Source organism: Sapajus apella, unplaced genomic scaffold (assembly GCF_009761245.1).
Source record: "Sapajus apella isolate SASKATOON/1434 unplaced genomic scaffold, GSC_monkey_1.0 scaffold35, whole genome shotgun sequence".
NCBI classification, from domain to species: Eukaryota; Metazoa; Chordata; class Mammalia; order Primates; family Cebidae; genus Sapajus; species Sapajus apella.
The window spans coordinates 8,120,003-8,142,281 of record NW_022436975.1 but is presented as its reverse complement, the minus strand read 5'-3'; the positions used below and the strand labels follow the sequence as shown (position 1 = coordinate 8,142,281).

General features: G+C 42.0%; 1 protein-coding gene and 1 non-coding gene across 3 annotated transcripts; both read left to right on the top strand.

Annotated features, from left to right (window-relative positions):
- LOC116563487 (40S ribosomal protein S20) lies at positions 1-19,331 on the top strand. Of its 2 annotated transcripts, XM_032296122.1 has the most exons (5): positions 10-190; positions 382-481; positions 761-834; positions 1,258-1,444; positions 19,320-19,331. In XM_032296122.1, exons 1-4 carry the CDS (start codon positions 188-190, stop codon positions 1,438-1,440), a joined length of 360 nt encoding a protein of 119 aa, XP_032152013.1. In that variant the 5' UTR covers positions 10-187; the 3' UTR covers positions 1,441-1,444; positions 19,320-19,331. The 2 variants fall into 2 exon arrangements, with proteins under 2 accessions (XP_032152012.1, XP_032152013.1); XM_032296121.1 differs by lacking the exon at positions 19,320-19,331 and having other exon boundaries at positions 1-190; positions 1,258-1,476.
- On the top strand, positions 626-692 carry LOC116563673. Its single transcript, XR_004274516.1, has one exon. It is a non-coding gene; the product is annotated as a small nucleolar RNA U54 (small nucleolar RNA).
- Positions 19,332-22,279: the final 2,948 nt, after the last annotated feature.

Below are 22,279 nucleotides of genomic sequence, written 5' to 3'. Positions count from 1 at the left end.
TCTTCCGGGGCGTGTGGAACCCGGATGCAAGCGTGCTATATAAGCGTTGCTCAGCGTCCCCGCCTTCCTCTTTGAGGAAGACGCGGGCGTAGCTGTTGTGGATTGTTAGTCCGCACGCTCCTGCTCCTGACTCACCGCTGTTCGCTCTTGCGGAGGAACAAGTCGGTCAGGAAGCCGCGCAGCAGCCATGGTGAGGCGGTGGGGGGCGGCGGGACTCCGGTTCCGAGCTCGCGCTCCTGTGGGGCACATGCCTGGGCGTGTGGGCGCGGAAGGACGCTCCTGAGATGGTGGGGGAACCCGGGAAGGTTCCGGAAGACGCCTCTCTCCAGAGGTGGCAGACCACTTTTGGCTTACTGTTCTTTCTCGTGTGTTTAATTATAGGCTTTTAAGGATACCGGAAAAACACCCGTGGAGCCGGAGGTGGCAATTCACCGAATTCGAATCACTCTAACAAGCCGCAACGTAAAATCGCTGGAGAAGGGTCAGTGCAGTGGTTGCGCGGTGGGGGGCGGGAACTGGACACACAGCGACGAGCTTCGCTCAGTGTGCAGGGCGGACTAAAGCGGCGAGTCGCTAGCGTGAAAGGGTACAGCGTGGCGTCGAACTGCTTTCCCTGCCATTCAGCCGGCGATGAGGAGATACCCACTGTGTTGAATTACAGTGATGCTCTTATACGCTATTCTGAGCCCGCGGAAGTGGAGGGCTGAAGCCGATTTTAATTGTTGTCGTGGAACTGAGAGAGCTTTTTATTTTCCTGTAGTGTGTGCTGACTTGATCAGAGGAGCTAAGGAAAAGAATCTGAAAGTGAAAGGACCAGTTCGAATGCCTACGAAGGTAAAGTAAATCAGAGGGGCAGGAAGTAGGAGTTGCTTCTGAATATTGCGTAAATTCAGGTTCTTAACTTTGAGGGCTTAGGCTGCCAAAATGGTTAACACTGATACTGACTGCAAACCCAGGTAGGAATTTTGGTAAATTTCGGTTCGTAGTAAGTAATGTTTATATGTGATTATTCCATTATTGCTGCTGTGTTCTTGGTATGGTTTGGTGCTTAACAGGCACAAACTCTAAGGGTAATGTCCTAGCATAATGAAAACAGACCTGGCATTTTCAACCTATGGCATCTGAAAATTTGTTTATGTAAAGTGGAGTCGTGCCAAAGGGAAGACTAATGAGATACTTAAAAGTAATGATTTTCCGGATGTTCTTGGGATAAGTATAAAACCATAAACACTTGGTTTCCTTTGTGTTTTGTTACAGACTTTGAGAATCACTACAAGAAAAACACCTTGTGGTGAAGGTTCTAAAACATGGGATCGTTTCCAGATGAGAATCCACAAGCGACTCATTGACTTGCACAGTCCTTCAGAGATTGTTAAGCAGATTACTTCCATCAGTATCGAGCCAGGAGTTGAGGTGGAAGTCACCATTGCAGATGCTTAAGTCGGTTATTTTAATAAATTGATTACCAATTGTTAACTTTTGTTGGCTTTTATTCAGAATATTGGCCGATTTTAGGGTTACAAAAGTGTGCTATGAGACTTGTACTTTTCAAGTGGAATATGTGGCTTATCTTACAGTGGTCTATCCTGTTAGTAGTTTGAGTCATTTGAAAACATAGTTAAATATGTGAGACCTGACCAGTTTTATTGGACACTGGCAGTTTATGACTTTGACATACCCTAGAAATTCTGGTTGGCACGGGCGTTTGTAATACACAGCCGTGATTGAAAACCTAGTGCACTAGAGGGCAAGTGCTGAAAACTAGTAATTGATATTTTGAAATTTACTTACTGTCCTTAAGGAGGAATATAAGACTGAATAACTGACTCTTTCCATGAAAAAAAAAAAAAGGAATAATTGGCAGAGGCAGAAGTAAAACTTAAGTTCTAGGGTTTTGGGAACCAAAACATAGTCTTAAAATACTTTTCACGATTTTATTTTAAATGTAAATATATTTTTACATATGTGTATATATACTCTAACTTTTGTTTTTTTGAGATCCACTCTAGCCCAAGCTGGAGTGCAGTGGCACAATCTCAGCTCACTGCAACCTCCATCTCCCAGGTTCAAGCAATTCTAGTGCCTCAGTCTCCCGAGTAGCTGGCAACAGGGTTTCATCCTGTTGGTCAGGCTGGTCTTGAACTTCTGACTTGAGGTGATCTGCTTGCTTTGGCCTCTCAAAGTGCTGGGATTACAGGCATGAGGCACCATGCCTGGCACATTTTCACTCTCATATTTTATTAAGATACTTATATTTTCACTGTTTTAGAGACAGGATCTCACTGGTCCAGGCTGTGGTAACTGGATCAGTGGTATGATCACTGCAGCCTTGACCTCCTGGGCTCATAACAATTCTCATACCTTAAACTGCCCAGTAGCTGGGACTCAGCAGGCATGTGGCTACTATGCTCAGCTAATTGTTTTTTGCAGAGATGGGGGTTTTGCCATGCCCAAGCTGGTCTCGAACTCGGACTCAAGCCATCAGCCTATGGTAGCCTCCCAAAATGCTGGTGTTAGGGGAGTGAGCCACTGCACCTAGATTGGAATTTATAATCAGACAGATACCTTACACATTTGCTTAATGGGGAAAGTTTCTATAGATTTATTTGGAAATACAAAACATCTACAAATTGTATGGTTAAGAAAATTTTTGATATTTTTTAACAGGACCAAAGTTGGGTGATCCATGTCTTTGGATTTGGGCCTAGACTTTCACTGTGAACTCTGCTATCTTTTCAAGTTGACCTTAAATTGAGGTTTCTGTATACAACCAACTGCCTACTAGACACCTGCAACTCACAGCTGAAAAGCTAACATGTCTAAAATGAAATCTTCACTCCCAGAACATCTGTGTTCTGTGTCTCAATCCGTTGTCCACTGAAGTTGAACGGTTCGAACATTGGAATCGCCCCTTACCCCTCTCCTACTGCCGTTAAACATCCAATTCCTTTTGAGTCTACTGTATTTAGATCTCAAGACAAATCCATCAAGGATTTGAATGGAACTGAGTCTGGAATGAACTATGCCACATTGCTAAACTTAAAACAATTTGTCTTCGGGAGTTTAGGTAGCAGTTAAGATTCTTTTTTTTTTTTTTGAGATGGAGTGTCACTGTCACCCAGGCTGGAGTGCAGTGGCTGTGACCTTGGCTCACTACAACCTCCACTTCTCAGGTTCAAGCAGTTCTGCCTCAGCCTCCCAAGTAGTGGGGATTACAGGCACGTGCCACCATGCCAAGCTGATTTTTTATTTCAGGAGAGACAGAGTTTCACCATGTTAACCAGGATGATCTTGATGTGATCTCACCTCAGCCTCCCAAAGTGCTGGGATTACAGTCATGAGCCATGGCACCCAGTAATAAGACAATTTTAAAATTAAGTACCTATTAATATGTGGCCACCAAATAGAAATACCTATGAACTTTCCGGGCATGGTGGCTCATGCGTGTAATCCCAGCACCTTTGGGAGGCTCAAGTGGATGGATCACCTGAGGTTGGGGAGTTTTGAGACCAGCCTGACCAACATGGAGAAACCCCGTCTCTACTAAAAATTAAATAGTTTAGCATGATGGTGCATACCTGTAGTCCCAGCTACTTGGGAGGCTGAAGCAGGAGGATCACTTGAAGCTGGGAAGTGGAGGTTGTGGTTAGCCCAATTTGCACCATTGTACTCTAGCCTGGGCAACAAAGAATGAAAGTCCAACTCAACAGAAAAAAAAATACCTATGAACTTTTAATAATGCAGCATAGCAGTCTTTGGAGCACGTGTCTTGAGAACTGATTGATAGAGGAAATAATCCGGAAAACAATGCCACTGAAGTCCAAAGAACATACGTTGTGAAAAGTATGCTTCAGTACATCAGAAAATAGTGAAAGGACAACTTCATGGCTTTCAAGAAATTGTGAATTAGAGCAGCTGTGTTTTTTCACAAAGGTGTAAGTGTTGGGTTAAAGCTATATGTAATTGAGAATCTGTATTAACAGCTGAAATCGCACTTAAAAAATTGAAGCTGCTGTTATCTTCAATTCCTCAAACATTTAAAAATACTTACATGGAAATAAAATTGCAGGGCATTTGAATATAGGGAATTAAGGATAGAATGGTGGTAATGGGGCCGGGCGCGGTGGCTCAAGCCTGTAATCCCAGCACCGTGGGAGGCCGAGGCCGGTGGATCACGAGGTCAAGAGATCGAGACCATCCTGGTCAACGTGGTGAAACCCCGTCTCCACTAAAACTACAAAAAATTAGCTGGGCATGGTGGCGCGTGCCTGTAATCCCAGCGACTCGGGAGGCTAGGGCAGGAGAATTGTCTGAACCTGGGAGGCGGAGGTTGCGGTGAGCAGAGATTGCGCCATTGCACTCCAGCCTGGGTAACGAGCGAAACTCCGTCTCAAAAAAAAGAACGGTGGTAATGATGCCAATAAATCTATGAAAGTGATAAGCCATCTTGTATGGGTGGAGAGTTAAAGGAAGGTTGAAAATAGGACATCTCTCCAGTGCTTACTCTATTTGGTTTTACAGAGTACTGCTTCTCGTGTAGAAATGTGCGCTAGCAATATCCAAGGGAATAGAAACCACCATGGCTGTTCTTTGCTAAGTCAGATTTTTTTTTTTTTTTTTTTTTTGGGGGGGGGACGGAGTTTCGCTCTTGTTACCCAGGCTGGAGTGCAATGGCGCGATCTCGGCTCACTGCAACCTCCGCCTCCTGGGTTCAGGCAATTCTCCTGCCTCAGCCTCCTGAGTAGCTGGGATTACAGGCATGCGCCACCATGCCCAGCTAATTTTTTGTATTTTTAGTAGAGACGGGGTTTCACCGTGTTGACCAGGATGGTCTCGATCTCTTGACCTCGTGATCCACCCGCCTCGGCCTCCCAAAGTGCTGGGATTACAGGCGTGAGCCACCGCTCCCGGCGCAGATTTTTTTATTTAATTGAGATGGTCTTTGTTGCCCAAGTTAGAGTGCAGCGGTGTGATCATGGCTCACTGCAGCCTCGAACTCCCTGGCTAACTGATCCCCCTTCCTCAACCTCTCAAGTAGCTGGGACTACAGGCTTGCACCGTGACACCCGGCCTGGCTAATTTTTTTGTGTGAAGATAGGGTCTCACCATGTTGCCAGGCTGATCTCGAACTCCCATAATCAAGCGACCCACCCTCCTTGGCCTCCCAAAGTGCTAGGGTTATAGGCGAGAGCTGCTATGCCCAGACTGGATTAGATTTATTCACATGACATTCATAGAGTGCCTGTGTGTATGCTCTGTGGATGTAAAATGAACAGTCAAGAGTATAGTAGAATCTCTAGCCATGCAGTCAGACAGATGGCTCCACAATTAGCTACTTGGTTATGGGGACTTGATCAAGTTACTTGACTTTCAGCCTTAGTTATGTGCCAAATGAGGATACTGATAGTGTCTATCTCAAGTACGTATATGGGTGTTCACTGTCTCTCTGAGAGATATTTTGCAAACAAACCAAGACTAGTTTGCTAAGGGCATAGATTTCTCTCATGGCACAGGATGTGCTCTAGCTGGCCCATGATATTGGATTGAATTACGGTGTTTTCTTGGTATCTGGTGGGGGATCAGTTCAGTACCTCTCTTGGATACCAAAATTGTGGAAACTCAAGTTCCTGATATAAACTGGCATAGTATTTGTATATAATCTATGGACATCCTCCTGTATACTTTGTCATCTCTAGATTATTTGTAATACTTAATACAATGCAAATGGTATATAGGTAGTTATGCTGTAATTAAGGAATAATGACAAGAAAAAGAATGTCTATACATGTACAGTAGAGGCAGTTTTTTTCCTGAATATTTTTGATCTACAGTTGATCGAATCTACAGATGCAGAACCCATGGGTACGGAGGGCCTGCAGTACACTTTGAGAAGTGTATTTCAATCCCCGGGGACATGTCCTTTTTAACTACATCCTCCTCCACCAAAAAAATGACTGAGCGGGTGTAAGTGGAGAAACTGGCAAAGCTGAAGTGTTTTCCTTTTTTTGTTTTCATTGTGCTTCAGTAGACGCAAATGAAATTTTATCTTTTAAAAGTAAAAGGAGCTGTGGCCAAGCGTGGTGGCTCATGCCTGTAATCTCAGCAATTTGGGAGGCCAAAGTGGACAGGTCACCTGAGGTCAGGAGTTCGAGACCAGCCTGGCCAACATGGTGAAACCCCGTCTCTACTAAAAATACAAAAATTATCCAGTCATGGAGGTGGGCGCCTGTATTCTCAGCTACTTGGGAGGCTGAGGCAGGAGAATTGCTTGAACCTTGGAGGCAGAGGTTGCAGTGAGCTGAGATTGTTGCAGCCCGTGTGTTAGAGCTAAACTCAGTCTTTAAAAAAAAAAAAAAAAAAATGAGAAGCAAAATCAATCCTTATTTCCTTTATCCTAGGAATAATAGCATATTTCACTTTCATAGGAAATTAAACTCTTAAAAACAGAGAAGCCGGGCGCGGTGGCTCACGCCTGTAATCCCAGCACTTTGGGAGGCCGAGGTGGGTGGATCATGAGGTCAAGAGATCGAGACCATCCTGGTCAACATGGTGAAACCCCATCTCTACTAAAAATACAAAAAATGAGCTGGGCATGGTGGCGCGTGCCTGTAATCCCAGCTACTCAGGAGGCTGAGGCAGGAGAATTGCCTGAATCCAGGAGGCGGAGGTTGCAGTGAGCCGAGATCGCGCCATTGCACTCCAGCCTGGGTAACAAGAGCGAAACTCCGTCTAAAAAAAAATAATAAATAAATAAAAAATAAAAACAGGGAACCAAATCCTGTACATTTTGCTCTGTAAACTATTTATTTACTTATTTTTGCCTTACATATTGTGCACCTTTCTTCATTAACTTAAAAAGAACTCACCCCATGGATCACCTGAGGTCAGGAGTTCAAAACCAGCCTAACCAACATGGTGAAACCCTGTCTCTACTAAAAATACAAAATTAGCAGGGCATGGCAGCGCATGTTGCAGCCTCCGGAGTAGCTGAGACTACAAGCACGCGCTGCCATGCCCGGCTAATTTTGTATTTTTAGTAGAGACAGGGTTTCACCATGTAAATTTTTAATTTTAAGAAACACCATCAAATTGATGCTTCGAAACAACTGTGCACATTTATATTCCTCCCAGTAGTCAGGGCAATAACATATTATCTGATGTACAAAAATAATCACTCATTATTTTAGCCCTGCCCACCATTTGTCTCTTTTCTTTCTGGGACTGCTATTGATTGCATGACCTTCTGAAGCTCTTGTGTGTCTCTTATCTTTCTTTCATACCTTCTCTTAATTTTTTTTTTTTTTTTTTTTAAGACAGAGTCTTGCTCTGTCACCCAGGCCTGGAATACAGTGGCACAATCTCAGCTCACTTCAACCTCCGTCTCCTGGGTTCAAGCGATTCTCCTGCCTCAGCCGCCTGAGTAGCTGAGATTACAGGTGTGCACCAGTGCTCCCAGCTAATTTTTGTATTTTATGTAGAGACAGAGTTATGCCATATTGGCCAGGCTGGTCTCGAACTCCTGAGCTCAGGTGATTTGCATGCCTCAGCAAATCTTTTAAGTTGTACATTCTGTGATATTTCCTTGACTTGGTTATCCAGCACTTCTATTGATTATTTTTCATTTTGATAATCTTGGGTTTTTAAAAACTTCTTTATGATGGAAAATGTCAAACATACACAAAGGTAGAGAGAGAGAGTATAATAAACCCAGTCAGTTTTAAGGATTGTTAACTAATACCAGTTTTATTTCATGTATGACTCCATCAACTTCCCCAACCAATCTTAAGATTATTTGGAAGCAAATTTCAGACATCATATTTTACTCTTACATTTTCTAGTATCTAAATCTAAAAGATAGACTCTTTTTTAACAGTTCTGTAGCATTAATTATATTCATACTGTTGTGGAACAAATCTCCAGAAATCTTTTATTTTGCAAAACTGAACCTCTTACCCATTAAACACAAACTCCCAGTTTTTCACCCTGAACCCCTGGCAACCACATTAAGCTAAAGACACTAAATGAACTAAATGAACCCCAATCATTCAGCTTAATGAATAAAGACACTAAATGAACCCCATAAAGACACTAAATGAACCCCATTCATTTAGCTTAATGTCTTAAAGTTTGACTTAATGTTGTACCATGTGGCAGGATTTTCTTTTTTAAGGCTGAATAATATCTCAATGTATATATACCACTTTTAAAAAATTCACTCATCTTTTGGACATTTAAATTGTTCCCACCTCTTGGCTATTGTGAATAATACTACAATGAACATGAGTATGCAAATATGTCTTTGAAATTTTGCCTTGAATTCTTTTTTTTTTTTTTTTTTTTTGCCACGGAGTTTCGCTGTTGTTGCCCAGACTGGAGTGCAATGGCGCGATCTTGGCTCACCGCAACCTCCGCCTCCTGGGTTCAAGCAATTCTCCTGCCTCAGCCTCCTGAGTAGCTGGGATTACAGGCACGCGCCACCATGCCCAGCTAATTTTTGTATTTTTAGTAGAGACGAGGTTTCACCTTGTTGACCAGGATGGTCTCGATCTCTTGACCTCGTGATCCACCCGCCTCGGCCTCCCAAAGTGCTGGGATTATAGGCATGAGCCACTGCGCCCGGCCAGCCTTGAATTGTTTTGAATGTATACCAAGTGAGATTGCTGGATCATATAATATTTCTATTTTAATTTTTTAAAGAAATCATATATTTCTATTTAAAAATTTTTAAGGAATCTCTATACTGTTGCACCATTTTGCTTTCCCATCAGGGAATCCGGTTTCTCCAAATCCTCACCAACACTTCAATTTTTTTTTATAGTAACCATCCTAATGGGTGTGAAGTGATACCTCATTGTGGTTTTGATTTGTACTTCTCTAATGATTAATGCAACTGAGCATCTTTTTATATGCTTGTTGACCTTTTTTTTTTTTTTTTGAGTCGGAGTCTTGCTCTGTTGCCCAGGGTGGAGTGCAGTGGGAAGATCTTGGCTCACTGCAACCTCCGCCTCCCAGGTTCAAACAATTCTCCTACCTTAGCCTCCTAAGTGGCTGGGATTACAGGTGCATGCCACCACGCCCAGCTAATTTTTGTATTATTAGTAGAGATGGGGTTTCAACATGTTGGCCAGTCTGGTCTCGAACTCCTGACCTCGTGATCTGCCTGCCTTGGCCTCTCAATGTGCTGGGATTACAGATGTGAGCCACTACGACTGGCCTTTTGCCCATTTTTTTTTTTTTTAGATGTAGTTTCGCTCTTGTTACCCAGGCTGGAGTGCAATGGCACGATCTCGGCTCACCACAGCCTCCGCCTCCTGGGTTCAGGCAATTCTCCTGCCTCAGCCTCCTGAGTAGCTGGGATTACAGGCACGCGGCACCATGCCCAGCTGATTTTTTGTATTTTTAGTAGAGACGGGGTTTCACCATGTTGACCAGGATGGTCTCGATCTCTTGACCTCGTGATCCACCCGCCTCGGCCTCCCAAAGTGCTGGGATTACAGGCGTGAGCCACCGCGCCCGGCAGCCCATTTTTTAAAAAGTGGGTTATTTTTGTTGTTGTGAGTTGTCTGAGCTCTTAATGTATTCTGGATATTAACCTCTTATCAGATAGGTGATTTGCAAGTGTTTTCTTTCATTTCGTAGGCTGCCTTTTCACTCTCTTGGCTATATACTTTCACGCACAAAAGTTTTACAGTCTGATGTACTCACATTTTGTCTATCTTTTATTTCATTGCCTATGTTTTTGGCATCATATCTAAGAAATCATTGCCAAATCTCTTGTCACAGAGACTTTCCTCTATGTTTTCTTCTAGAAGTTTGATAGTTTTAGGTCTTACAGTTTGATCTTGAATCCATTTTGAGTTTATTTTTGTATATTGTGTAAGGTAAGCATAATTTTTGGGTATCACGTAAGGATTCCACTTTATGGCTTTTGTGTGTAGATACCCAGTTTTCCCAACACCATTTGTTGAAGAGACTGTTCTTCATTCAGTGGTCTTGGCAACCCTGCTAATGACAATTTGACCACACACACAATAATTTATTCCTGGGCTCTCTATCTTATTCTGTTGGCCTGTTTGTCATTATGCTCATGCTACCTACCACAGTTTTAATTATTATGGCTTTATAATATGTTTTGAAATCAGAAATGTGAGTCCTTCAATCCTACTTTTTTTCAAAACTGTTTTGGCTATTTGTTATCTCTTGAGAGTCCACATGAATTTACAGATACATTTTTCTATTTCTGCAAAACGCCATTGATATTTTGATAGACATTGATTGTGTTAAATCTGTGTAGATAGATCTCTTTGGGTAGTATTAACCTCTTAACAATATTCAGTATTCTAATCCATAAACATAGAGTGTCTTTACATTTGTTTGAATCTTATTTTTTTAGCAGTATTTTGTGGTTTTTAGCGTATGAGTCTTTCACCTCCTTGGTTATTTCTACACATTTTATTCTTTTTAGTGCTATTGAAAATTGGATTGTTGCCAGGTGTGGTGGCTCATGCCTGTAATCCCAGCACTCTGGGAGGCCGAAGTGGGTGAATCATCTGAGGTCAGGAGTTCAAGACCAGCCTGACCAATATGGTGAAACCCTGTCTCTACTAAAAATACAAAATTAGCCAGACATGGTGGTGCATGCCTGTAATCTCATCTACTTGGGAGGCTGAGGCAGGAGAATCACTTGAACCCGGGAGGTGGAGGTTGCAGTGAGCTGAGATTGTGCCATTGCACTTCAGCCTAGGTAATAAGAGTGAAACTCCATCTAAAAAAATAAAATAAAGAAAATTGGATTGTTTTCTTAGTTTCCTTGTCAGATTATTTACTGCTAGTATATAGAAATGCACCTGATATTTGTATTAATTTTGTGTGCTGTAATTTTGCTGAATTTGTTCGTTAGTTTTCAGTTTTTGTGGTGTCTTTAAGGTTTTCTAAATGCAATATCATGTCATTTGTGAACAAAGGTAACTTACTTCTTTCTTTTCAATTTGGATGTATTTTATTTCTTTTTCTTGTGTAATTGCTCTACCTAGGACTTCCACTGCTATGTTAAATAGAAGTTGCAAGAGTGAGTTATCCTTGCCTTGTTCCTGATCTTAGAGGAAGAGCTTTCAGTTGTTTACTGTTGAGTGTAACATTAGCTGCAAGCTTTTCATATATAGCTTGTAGTATGTTGATGTAGTTTCCTTCTATATTAGTTTATCAAATTTTTTTAAAATCTTAATTCTTCTTAAAATGTTTTGTAGAATTCACCTGCGAAGCCCTCTGTTCCTGAGGTTTTCTTTGTGGGGAGGCTTTTTGGTTGCTGATTCAATATCCTTACTAGTCATAGGTCTGTTTGGGTTTTTTTATTTCTTCGTGAATTAGTTCTGATATAATGTATCTTTCTAGGAATTTACCTATTTCTTCTACATTACCCAGTTTGTTGTTAGATAATTGTTCATTGTATTCTTGTATAATCCTTTAAATTTCTGTAGCATAATTTACAATGTCCCATGTGGCATTTCTTTTCTTTTTTTTTTTTTTTTGGAACGAAGTCTAGCTCTGTTGCCCAGGCTGGAGTGTAGTGGTATGATCTTGGTACACTGCAACCTCCGCTTCCTGGGTTCATGCAATTCTCCTGCCTCAGCCTCCCAAGTAGCTGGGATTACAGGCACCCACCACCACGTCCAGTTAATTTTTGTATTTTTAGTAGAGATGGGGTTTCACTGTGTTGGCCAGGCTGGTCTTGAACTCCTGACCTTGTGATCCATCTGCCTTAGCCTCCCAAATGGTTAAGATTACAGGCGTGAGCCACCACGCTCAGCCCCCATGACATTTCTAATTTTAGCTGTCTTCTCTCATTTTTCTTGGTTAATCTACCTAAGAGTTGCCAATTTTTTGATCATTTCAAAAACCAACTCTTAGTTTCATTTATTTTTTTAATTTCATTTATATCTCTGTTCTAATCTTATTTTCTTCTTTTTGCTAACTTTGGGTTTTATTTTTTCTTTTTCTTGAGATTTAAAAGGGTTTCTCGAAGTACAAAATTGGGGGTTTCTTGAGGTACAAAATTAGCTTGTTCGTTTTAGCCATTTCCTCTTCTTTTTTCTTAGAGATATAGTATGGCTCTGTCACCTGGCTGGAGCGCAGTGGAAGGATTACTGTTCACTGCAACCTCGAACTCCTGGGCTCAAGCAATCCTCCTACCTCAGCCTTCTCAGCAACTGGAACTACAGGGCCAGTATGCCTGGCTAGCTTTTATTCACTATTATATTTTATAGAGATGGAGTCTCACTATGTTGTCCTGGCTGGTCTTGAACTCCTGGCCTTAAGCAATCCTCCTACCTCAGTCTCCTAAAGAGCTGGGATTACAGGCATGAGGCACCATCCCTGGCCTATTTCTTCTTTTTTAATGTAAACATTTACAGCTACAATCTTCCTTCTTGGTAATGCTTTCACTACATCCAATAAGTTTTGATATACAGGTATTGATCGACTTACGACCTATGCAACTTACGACCATTCAACTTTATGACCACAATCGCTAGCCACAACTGCTCCGCATCTGGCAGCACAAACGTTGCCCAGCTGGGCGGACGACAGTGCGGACCAGCTTCCGGCAGCACTACCATCTCCGCGTGCACCATTTCAACTGTTATCCCAGACTCGGTACAGCAATTTGTGTTTTGTGTCTTGGATATTTTTCATCAAACCCCTCCCAATAAACTTCTTATACATTTCGAAGCAATGGACCCAAACATGGAACAATTTGCAAGGATGGAACGGATGGCGCACGATGTGTTTCATCTGTATGGTAAAATTTATGAAGAAAAAAAAAGAAACATACAATTCAGACAAAGCTCACAATGTTTGTGAAAAAACCAACTCCGGTAACCCCAACTGCTGCCTCAGATGACGACATCAACGATCCGCAGCCAAGCACCAGTGGCCAATAAAATGTTTCGAACATGTTTATATATTTTGATGTTTTGCATTTGGGAAAATATTTCTTATGGTATTTTTTACACCTGTATTTTGTATTTTTGTATGCAACTGTATTTTGTAATTTTGTATGTTTTGCAAATATTAAACCAGTTGTACTGGTAATGCAGTGTTTTACTTAAACCTGACGAATGTAAAAATAAGAAACAAAATGGTGTAGAGATGATACAAATGGCATAAAATGAACAAAGAAAATTATGATATATAACAATAATGAAAGAAAATTATGATAAAATATGACTTAAAGATTTTTATAACATCATTTCACAGTACTGTACATATAGCTTACTCAACTTATGACCAAATCGTGTTACGACCGGTCTGTTAGAACCAATCGTGGTCGTAAGTCGAGCACTAGCTGTATTATATTGTCATTTTCATTTGTCTCAAGATATTTTCTAATTTCTCTTGTGATTTCTTTTTTTCTTTGCTTTTTTTTTTTTTTTTGAGACAGAATCTCACTCTGTTGCCCAGGCTGGAGTGCAGTGGCATGATCTTAGCTCACTGCAACCTCTGCCTCCCGGGTTCAAGTGATTCTCCTGCCTCAACCTCCTGAGTAGCTGGGATTACAGGCACCTGTGACCATGCCTGGCTAATTTTTTTATTTTTAGTAGAGATGAGGTTTCACCATGTTAGCCAGGCTGGCCTCAAACTCCTGACCTCAAGTGATCTGGCTGCCTCAGCCTCCCAAAGTGCTGGGATTACAGGCATGAGCCACTGTGCCTGGCTTAGAAATGGGGTTTCACCATCTTAGCCAGGCTGGTCTCGAACTCCTGATCTTAGGTCATCCATGCACCTTGGCTTTCCAAAGTACTGGGATTACAGGCACTAGCCACTATGCCCAGACTCTTGGGGCTTCTTTTTTGACTCATTGGTTATTTAATAATGACTCATTGGTTGTTTAATAATTTGCTGTTTAATTTCCACATGTGTGTGGATTTTCCATTTTCCTTCTGCTGTTGATTTCTAGTTTCATACTATTGTTGGAAATGATGCTTTGCATAATTTTAGTCTTCTTAAATTTGTTAAGACTTGTCGTGTGGCCTAACCTGCTCTTGTTGGATGGAGTGTTCTCTAGATGTCTATTAGGTTTAATTGGCCTGTAAGGCTCGAATCTTATTTCCTTGTTAAGTCTTGTTGTCTTAAGGTCTACAGTACTGTACATATAGCCTACTCAACTTACGACCAAATCGTGTTATGACCGGTCTGTCGGAACCAGTCGTGGTGTGGCCACCTCTGCTCTTTTTTGGTTATTTTTGCATAGAAGATCTTTTTGCATTTTTTCACTTTTGGTCTAGATCTAAAGTGAATGTCTTATAGAAAGCATATGGTTGGATCTTGCTTTTTTTTTTAATTTATTCAACTGATCTGTGTCTTTTGATTGGGGAGTTTAATTCATTTACATTTAAATTAATTACTGATAATAAATGAGTTACTATTGCCATTTTGTTGTTTTCTGTGTATCGTGTAACTTTTTTTTTTCTCTTCCTCTTGTACTGCCTTCCTTTGTGTCTCATTAATTTTTACAATGACATGCTTTAGTGCCCTCCTCTTTTTCTCGTGTGTATCTTCTGTAAGTATTCTCTTTGTAGTTACCATTGGGATTATATAAAACCTCTTAAAGTTATCATAATCTATTTTAAACTGATACAACTTCAATCACATACAAAAACTCTGCTTTGTAACATATCTGTCCTCTGGTGAATTTTTTGGTTCAGCTATTGTATTTTTCCACTCCAGAATTTGTGTTGTTCTTTTTTATAGTTTTCATTTCTCTATTGATATTCTCATTTTATTCATGCATTGTCTCCCTGACTTTGTTGTCTATTTGTGTTCTCTTTTAGCTAATTGAGCTTCTCCATAATGATTATTTTGAATTCTTTATCAGCTAATTTATAGTTCTCTACTTCTTTAGAGTTTCTTGCTGAAGATTTAATTTGTTCATTTTATTGGGCCATTGTGTTGGTCTGTTTCTGTGTTGCTATAGAGAAACACCTGAGGCTGGGTAATTTATAAAGCAAAGAGGTTTAGGCCAGATGTAGTGGCTTACACCTGTAATCCCAGCACTGTGGGAGGCCCAGGTGGGCAGATCATCTGATGTCAGGAGTTCGAGACCAGCCTGACCAAATGGAGAAACCCCATCTCTACTAAAAATACAAAATTAGCTGGGCGTGGTGGTACATGCCTGTAATTCCAGCTACTTGGGAGGCTGAGGCAGGAGAATCACTTGAACCTGGGAGGTGGAGGTTGTGGTGAGCCGAGATCGAGCCATTGTACTCCAGCCTGGGCAACATGAGCGAAACTCCGTCTCAAAATAAATAATTAATTAATTAATTAAAAATAAAGCAAAGAGGTTTAAGTGACTTATAGCTCTGCAGGCTGTACCAGCATGCCTACAGCATCTGCTTCTGGTGAGAGCCTCAGAAAACTTAATCATGGTAGAAGGCAAAGTGGGAGCAGGCACATCACATGGCAAGAGTGGGAGCAAGAGAACAAGGTGAGAAGTGCCACACACTTTTAAACAACTAGAAGTCACGTGAATTCAGAGTGAGAGATCATAACGAAGGGGATGGTGCTAAACCATCCATAGGGATCCACTGCCATGGTTCAGTCACCTTCCATCAGGCCCCACCTCCAATGCTGGTAATCACATTTCAACACGAGATTTGGAGGGGACAAACATCTGAACCATATCAGCCATGTTTCCCTCTTGTGTGTGTCTTGTGGCATCTTGTTGGGATTGTGTCTCCCAGTCCATATGGACCAGCTTCATACTGGAGATCTTCACAAGAAGCCTGACTGTAAATGGTGGGATTTATTTCTCTTTTCTTTTCTTTCTTTCTTTCTTTCTTTCTTTCTTTCTTTCTTTCTTCCTTTCTTTCTTTCTTTCTTTTTCTTTCTTTCTTTTCTTTCTTTCTTTCTTTCTTTCTTTCTTTTCTTTCTTTCTTTCTTTCTTTCTTTCTCTTTCTTTCTTTCTTTTTTTTGTTCCTCTTTCTTTCTTTCTCTCTCTTTCTTTCTTTTTTTTCTTCTTTCTTTTTCTTTCTTTCTTTCTTCCTTTCTTTCTTTTTCTTTTTTTCTTTATTTCTTTTCTTTTCTTTCATTTTCTTTTTCTTTTGTGATGGAGTCTCACTCTGTCGCCCAGGCTGGAGTGCAGTGGCATGACAGCTCACTGCAACCTCTGCCTCCCGTATTCAAGCGATTTTTCTGCCTCAGTCTCTCGAGTAGCTGGGACTTCAGGTGCCACCACACCCAGCTAATTTTTGTCTACAGGCACGTGCCACCACACCCGACCAGGGATGGATTTTCTCTGGGCCTATGTGTATAATTTCCTTTTATTTACTTTTTATTTGTAGAGACCAGTTCTTCCTATGTTGCCCAGGCTGGTCTCAAAACTCTTGAGCTCAAGCCATCCTTCTCCCTTGGCCGCGCCTGGCGTGTGTGTGTGTGTGTGTGTGTGTGTGTGTGTGTGTGTGTGTGTCTGTGTGTCTGTGTGTGTGTGTGTGTGTGTGTGTGTGTCTGTGTGTAATGTTCTAGTTAAAACGCTTGTCCCTGTTTTCTCAGTTCACGATCTCTTACTCCCTCTGGTGTCTGTCTTCAGTACTGTAGCCTTCCTGCAGCAACTCATGTGACACTTATCTTTGTTCAGTGGTCCCCAACCTATCACCCAAACTATGCACCTTCCGCTCTGCGTTCACTGAGTCGAAACAGAAACCAGTCTGTTGGACGGCCCCTAGAAAGCCAGGATGTTGGGCTCATGTTTCACTCTTCTTTTTTCCTTGGCGAGGAGAAGCTGGGAGTTGTGAGTTTTCTTCCCATCACTCCATGTTGTGTTGGAAAGGGAGAGGTTAGGGTCGGCAAAATGTAAGACATTTCCTACCCACTTCGATGTAGTCCGTCTGAGCTTTGTAGGCACCTGAGTGCTGCGACCTCTTTGGTTTCCGAGGCTCTCACAAAGGCAATTTGGCCTGCATATTGTTGTTAAGTTGGTGTTTCCATGGGAAAACGAGACTGGGGCTTCATATTCTGCCACCTTGCTATTATCACTCTAATACCTTTTTTTTTTTTTTTTTTTGTATTTTTAGTAGAGATGGGTTTCACCATGTTGGCCAGGCTGGTCTTAAACTCCTGACCTCCTTATCCACCTGCCTCGGCCGCCCAGGTGTCGGGATTACAGGCATGAGCCGCTGTGCCCAACCTCTAATGACTCTTTTAAAAACATAATTGTACATTGTTATAACACCTAACAGTAACAATTCTTAAATTCTTTTTTTTAATGAGATGGGGGGGTCTTGCTCTGTTTCCTGGGCTGGAGTACAGTGGTATGATCACAGATCACTGTAGCCTCCACCTCCCAGGCTCAAGTGATTCTCTCATTTTAGCCTCCTGAGTAGCTGGGACCACAGGTGTATGCCACTATGCCGTCATAATTTTCTTTCTTTTTTTTTTTTTTTTGAGACAGAGTCTTGCTTTATTGCCCAGGCTGGAGTGTAGTGGTGCAATCTCAGCTCACGGCAACTTCTGTCTCCCGTGTTCAAGTGATTCTCCTGCCTCAGGCTCCTAAGTAGCTGGGATTATAGGAGCCTGCCACCATGCCTGGCTAAATCTTTTGTATTTTTAGTAAGAGACAGGGTTTCACTGGGTTGGCCAGGCTGGTCTTGAACTCCTGACCTCAGGTGATCTGCCTGCCTCAGCCTCCCAAAGTGCTGGGATTACAGGTATGAGCCATGGAACCTGGCCCAGTGTTTGCTTTCTTTACTCATCATATAACTTATAAGAATGTTTTAGGCCAGGCGCAGTGGTTCATGCCTGTAATCCCAGCACTTTGGGAGGCTGAGGCGGCTGGAACACCTGAGGTCAGGAGTTTGAGACCAGCCTGGCCAACACAGTGAAACCCTGTCTCTACTAAAAATGCAAAAATCAGCTGGGTGTGGTGGCGCATGCCTGTAATCCCAGCTACTCGGAAGGCTGAGGCAGAAGAATTGCTTGAACCTGGGAGGCGGAGGTTGTGGTGAGCTGAGACTGTGCCATTGCACTCCAGAGACAAGAGCAAGAAACTTCATCTCAAAAAAAAATTTTTTTTTCCTTGCCTCCATGAACCGTCATACTATTAACTTTGAATCAGCTTCCAACATTTTATCCTTTGTGCTTTTATGTAATGAAATATTTCTAGATTTTCATTATTATCAAGCTTGTTGATGGTGTCACTTCTTCTGGGGCATTTTCATTCTTTTCATCACAACGTTCCTCATTTATGTCAATCTGCCTTCACCAAATGCCTCTGGCTACGCATGCAGAATTTCTCAGATGTCGGTAGTATCCACAGGCCCGTGTCAACTGTTTTTTCTAAACTCCATTGACATTTGATTCCAATTTCACTTCCAGCATTATCACTTTTTGTTTCTTTGATATGCTTTTGTCTTTGTTGCCCAGTTGCCTGTTCTGCTTGTTCATTTTTGTGAAATGTTATCTGGCTTTATCACTGGGAGACAAGGAGGCAACACAACTGCAGACTCTGCTATCTTTGCAGTCTCGGTAAGGACGGAAGGACAGATGTGTGATGACCAATCACCAGACTTTGAAAGAAGTGAAGTGATCATGGTTGATCACTGATCATTTTGTGTATGTTATTTATTTAGTGATTTGTGGACTGAAGAGCTAGCCATGACATTTGTACTTTATGCAGTTACTCTTAAATAATATACCGTGGTAACTGATGTTTGAAATGTGTTGTTGAAGGACTGACAGTATTTATCTAGACTGTTGTAATAGAAATTCCTGCTTATCAGAACTTTGAAAAGCAAGGAGTGCCTATTTTAGGATTAGCTTTGATTCTTCTGGGGCAGTTGTCTAATTTGGCTTTTGTCTCTAAAGCTACTGTTTTCGCTATATTTCTGGGAATCTTGGATTTCTTTTATTTATTGTTAGGCATTAAAATTGATTTTTTTTTCTGGGAACGGGTTTGGATTTCCCCCCGTCCTTATGTAGTTATACCAGGTTCTCTTATATGTCCTCCTCTGACGTTAGAAGGATTTGCATGGACTTCCCTTTTGGGTACACCTGTAGGAAGCTGTACGGGTGATCCCTCACAACAGACACCACTACAATACTAAAATGAAGAACAACGATCCTCACACTTGAGACGTTAGCTCTTCCCAGGGATTTTTCAATTTATAAATGGGTACAGCTTCCTTTACCCTTGGTGAGGCTGGGGCTTGTGGCACAGGCTACCTGGCATAGGTATTTCATTAACACACTGCTACATCTTAATCTAAGCCCCTGTTTTCAGCCTCCTTTTGCACCAGACTTATCGCCACCTAGAGCTGCCAGAGCCCTAGGAAGAGCGGTTCCCACCACCACACCCCAACCTGAGCACATTCTAGGGTGTGGCCTCCTTCGTCCTGTTTCATCTTTCACCAGGCCTTCCACAACTTTTTGAATTCCAGAAAGTTGTTGAAATCACAAGTCTGTATCCATTCTCTTTGTTACTGATTCATTCCTTGGTTTTCCTTTACAAGAATTTCAGTGAGGTCTCCAGGCAGAGAGAAAGCAAATATCATTGCCGAGTCTGCAATTCTAAGCTGAGATTTAATTGATTCTTAAAGTTTCTCAAGTGTCTCTTTTATGTAGATAACTCCTTTACGACCCGTCTCATTATGAAGAGAGGGAGGGTAGCATAGTGCTTAAGGGAAGGGGTCCCTGAGCCAGACTGCGTGGATTTCAAATTTGACTCTGCTCTTCCTTTGGTGAGACTTTGGATATGTTACTTACACTCTTGTACCTCAGTTTTCTCATCTATAAAATAATGTCTCATGGAATTGCTTGAAGAGTAAATGAGCTAATTTTTTTTTTTTTTTTTTTTTTTTGAGACAGAGTTTCGCTCTTGTTACCCAGGCTGGAGTGCAATGGCACGATCTCGGCTCACCACAACCTCCGCCTCCCGGGTTCAGGCAATTCTCCTGCCTCAGCCTCCTGAGTAGCTGGGATTACAGGCACGCGCCACCATGCTCAGCTAATTTTTTGTAGTTTTAGTAGAGACGGGGTTTCACCATGTTGACCAGGATAGTCTCGATCTCTTGACCTCGTGATCCACCCGCCTCGGCCTCCCACAGTGCTGGGATTACAGGCTTGAGCCACCGTGCCCGGCCTATGAGCTAATATTTTTAATGTTATCTAGGACAGTGCTTGGCAGAGAGTGCGAGCTATGTAAGTATTTGAAAATGAATGAGGCCAAGGGTGGTGGCTCATGCCTGTAATCCCAGCACTTTGGGAGGCTGAGGCACGTGGATCATGAGGTCAGGAGTTTGAGACCAGCCTGGCCAAGATGGTGAAGCCCAGTCTCGACTAAAAATACATAAATTAGCCACCTGTAATCCCAGCTACTTGGGAGGCTGAGGCAGGAGAATTGCTCAAACCCAGGAGGTGGAGGTTGCAGTGAGCCAAGTTGGCACCACTGCACTCCAGCCTGGCAACAGAGTGAGACTCTGTCTCAAAAAAAAAAGAAAGAAAAAGAAAAGAAAAGAAGGGAAAATTCATAGTAGCAAAAAGTATTTTGTCTCTTAAAATTGAGGAAAGAAGCAAGAGGCTGGGCATGGTGGCTCATGCCTATAATCCCAGAACTTTGGGAGGCAGAGGCAGGTGGATTACTTAAGGTCAGGAGTTCAAGGCCAGCCTGGCCAACATGGTGAAACTCTGTCTCTACTAAAAATACAACAATTAGCTGGGCATCGTGGCAGGTACCTATAGTCCCAGCTACTCGGGAGGCTGAGGCAGGAGAATCACTTGAACCTGGGAGGTGGAGGTTGTAGTGAGCTGAGATCATACCACTGCACTCAGCCTGGGCAACAGAGCAAAACTCCATCTTAGGAAAAGAAAAAAATTAGGAAAGAGAAATAAACCAATGCTATAAAAGCTGAGAGCCTGATTTATCACAGCTCAGTTACCATAATACCAGAAAATAATCTTGACAAGCACAAGTTCTTTAAAGATTCTATTTTTCTTTTAAAACAATCTCAAATTTACAAAAAAGCTGCAAGAACAGTATACAGAACATTTTTCTCAGCCATTAGGTATAAGTTGCTAACATGATGCGCCATCATCCCAAACACTTCAACAGGTACTTTTATACAAACATTCACCATTCCAACCCTAATGCAAACATCAAAGTTAGGAATATTACAACGACACATCATATCTAGTCCTCCTCATTCGATTTCACCAATTGTCTTTGACTTTAGAGTGCAAGGATCCAGATGAGAATCAGACATCACACTGAGCTAAGGTAACAGGTCTCTTTAGTCTCATTTGGCTCAGCACAGCTCTTGAGTCTACCTTTGATTTTCCTGACCATGACACTTTAGGAGATGACAAGGCACTGCCCCACATGGACCCCTTCCTAGCCCCACTCAGGCTCCAGCCCCTCACTCAGATCTGACTCCTTATCCCCTTCCCCTATTCAGGCACCCTTCTTGCCCACGGGGGCACCAGCACCCTGTACCTGGGAGCCCCTTCCGCAGACACCCACTTTGCGCAGCTCAGGCTCTGACACTCTGCAGCAGGGCTACTGCAGCTCCCCAGTGCCCTGTAAAGATGGTCACATGCAGGGGCTGAATTGCTGATGTAGGGAAGGGAAGGGAAGAAAAAGAAAGGGAAAAGGGGCTGGGCACGGTGGCTCAGGCCTGTTATCCCAGCATCACAAAAAGACTTATATTGCAGAATATAAATCCACATTTCAGAATCTCTTACTACTTTAAATGATAATTTACTGATTTCATTTCAGTTTGAACAAGGTAGATAGAATATCATTTTTTTCATTTTTGTGTACACACACGTTTAAGACACATGAATTCTGTGTGTGTTTTTAGTCAACCATGACTTTTTTTTTTTTTTTTCTGAGATAAGGTCTCTCTTGGAGGCTCAGGCTGTTGGATCACTTGAAGCCAGGAGCTCCAGACTAGTCTGGACCACATGGCAAAACCCCATCTCTACAAAAAATACAAAAATTAGCCTGGTATAGTGGAATGCGCCTGTAATTCCAGCTAATCCAGAGGCTGAGGCATGAGAATCCCTTGAACCCAGGAGGCAGAGGTTGAAGTGAGCCGAGATCACGCCACTGTACTCCAGCCTGGATGACAGAGTGAGGCCCTGTCTCAAAAAAAAAGTTATGTTTGATTATGATTATTAAAAACACACACAGAATTTACATGTCTTAAATGTGTGTGTACACAACAATGATATTCTGTCGACCTTGTTCAAAGTGAAATGAAATCTAATTTTTTTTTTTTTTTTTTTTTTTTTT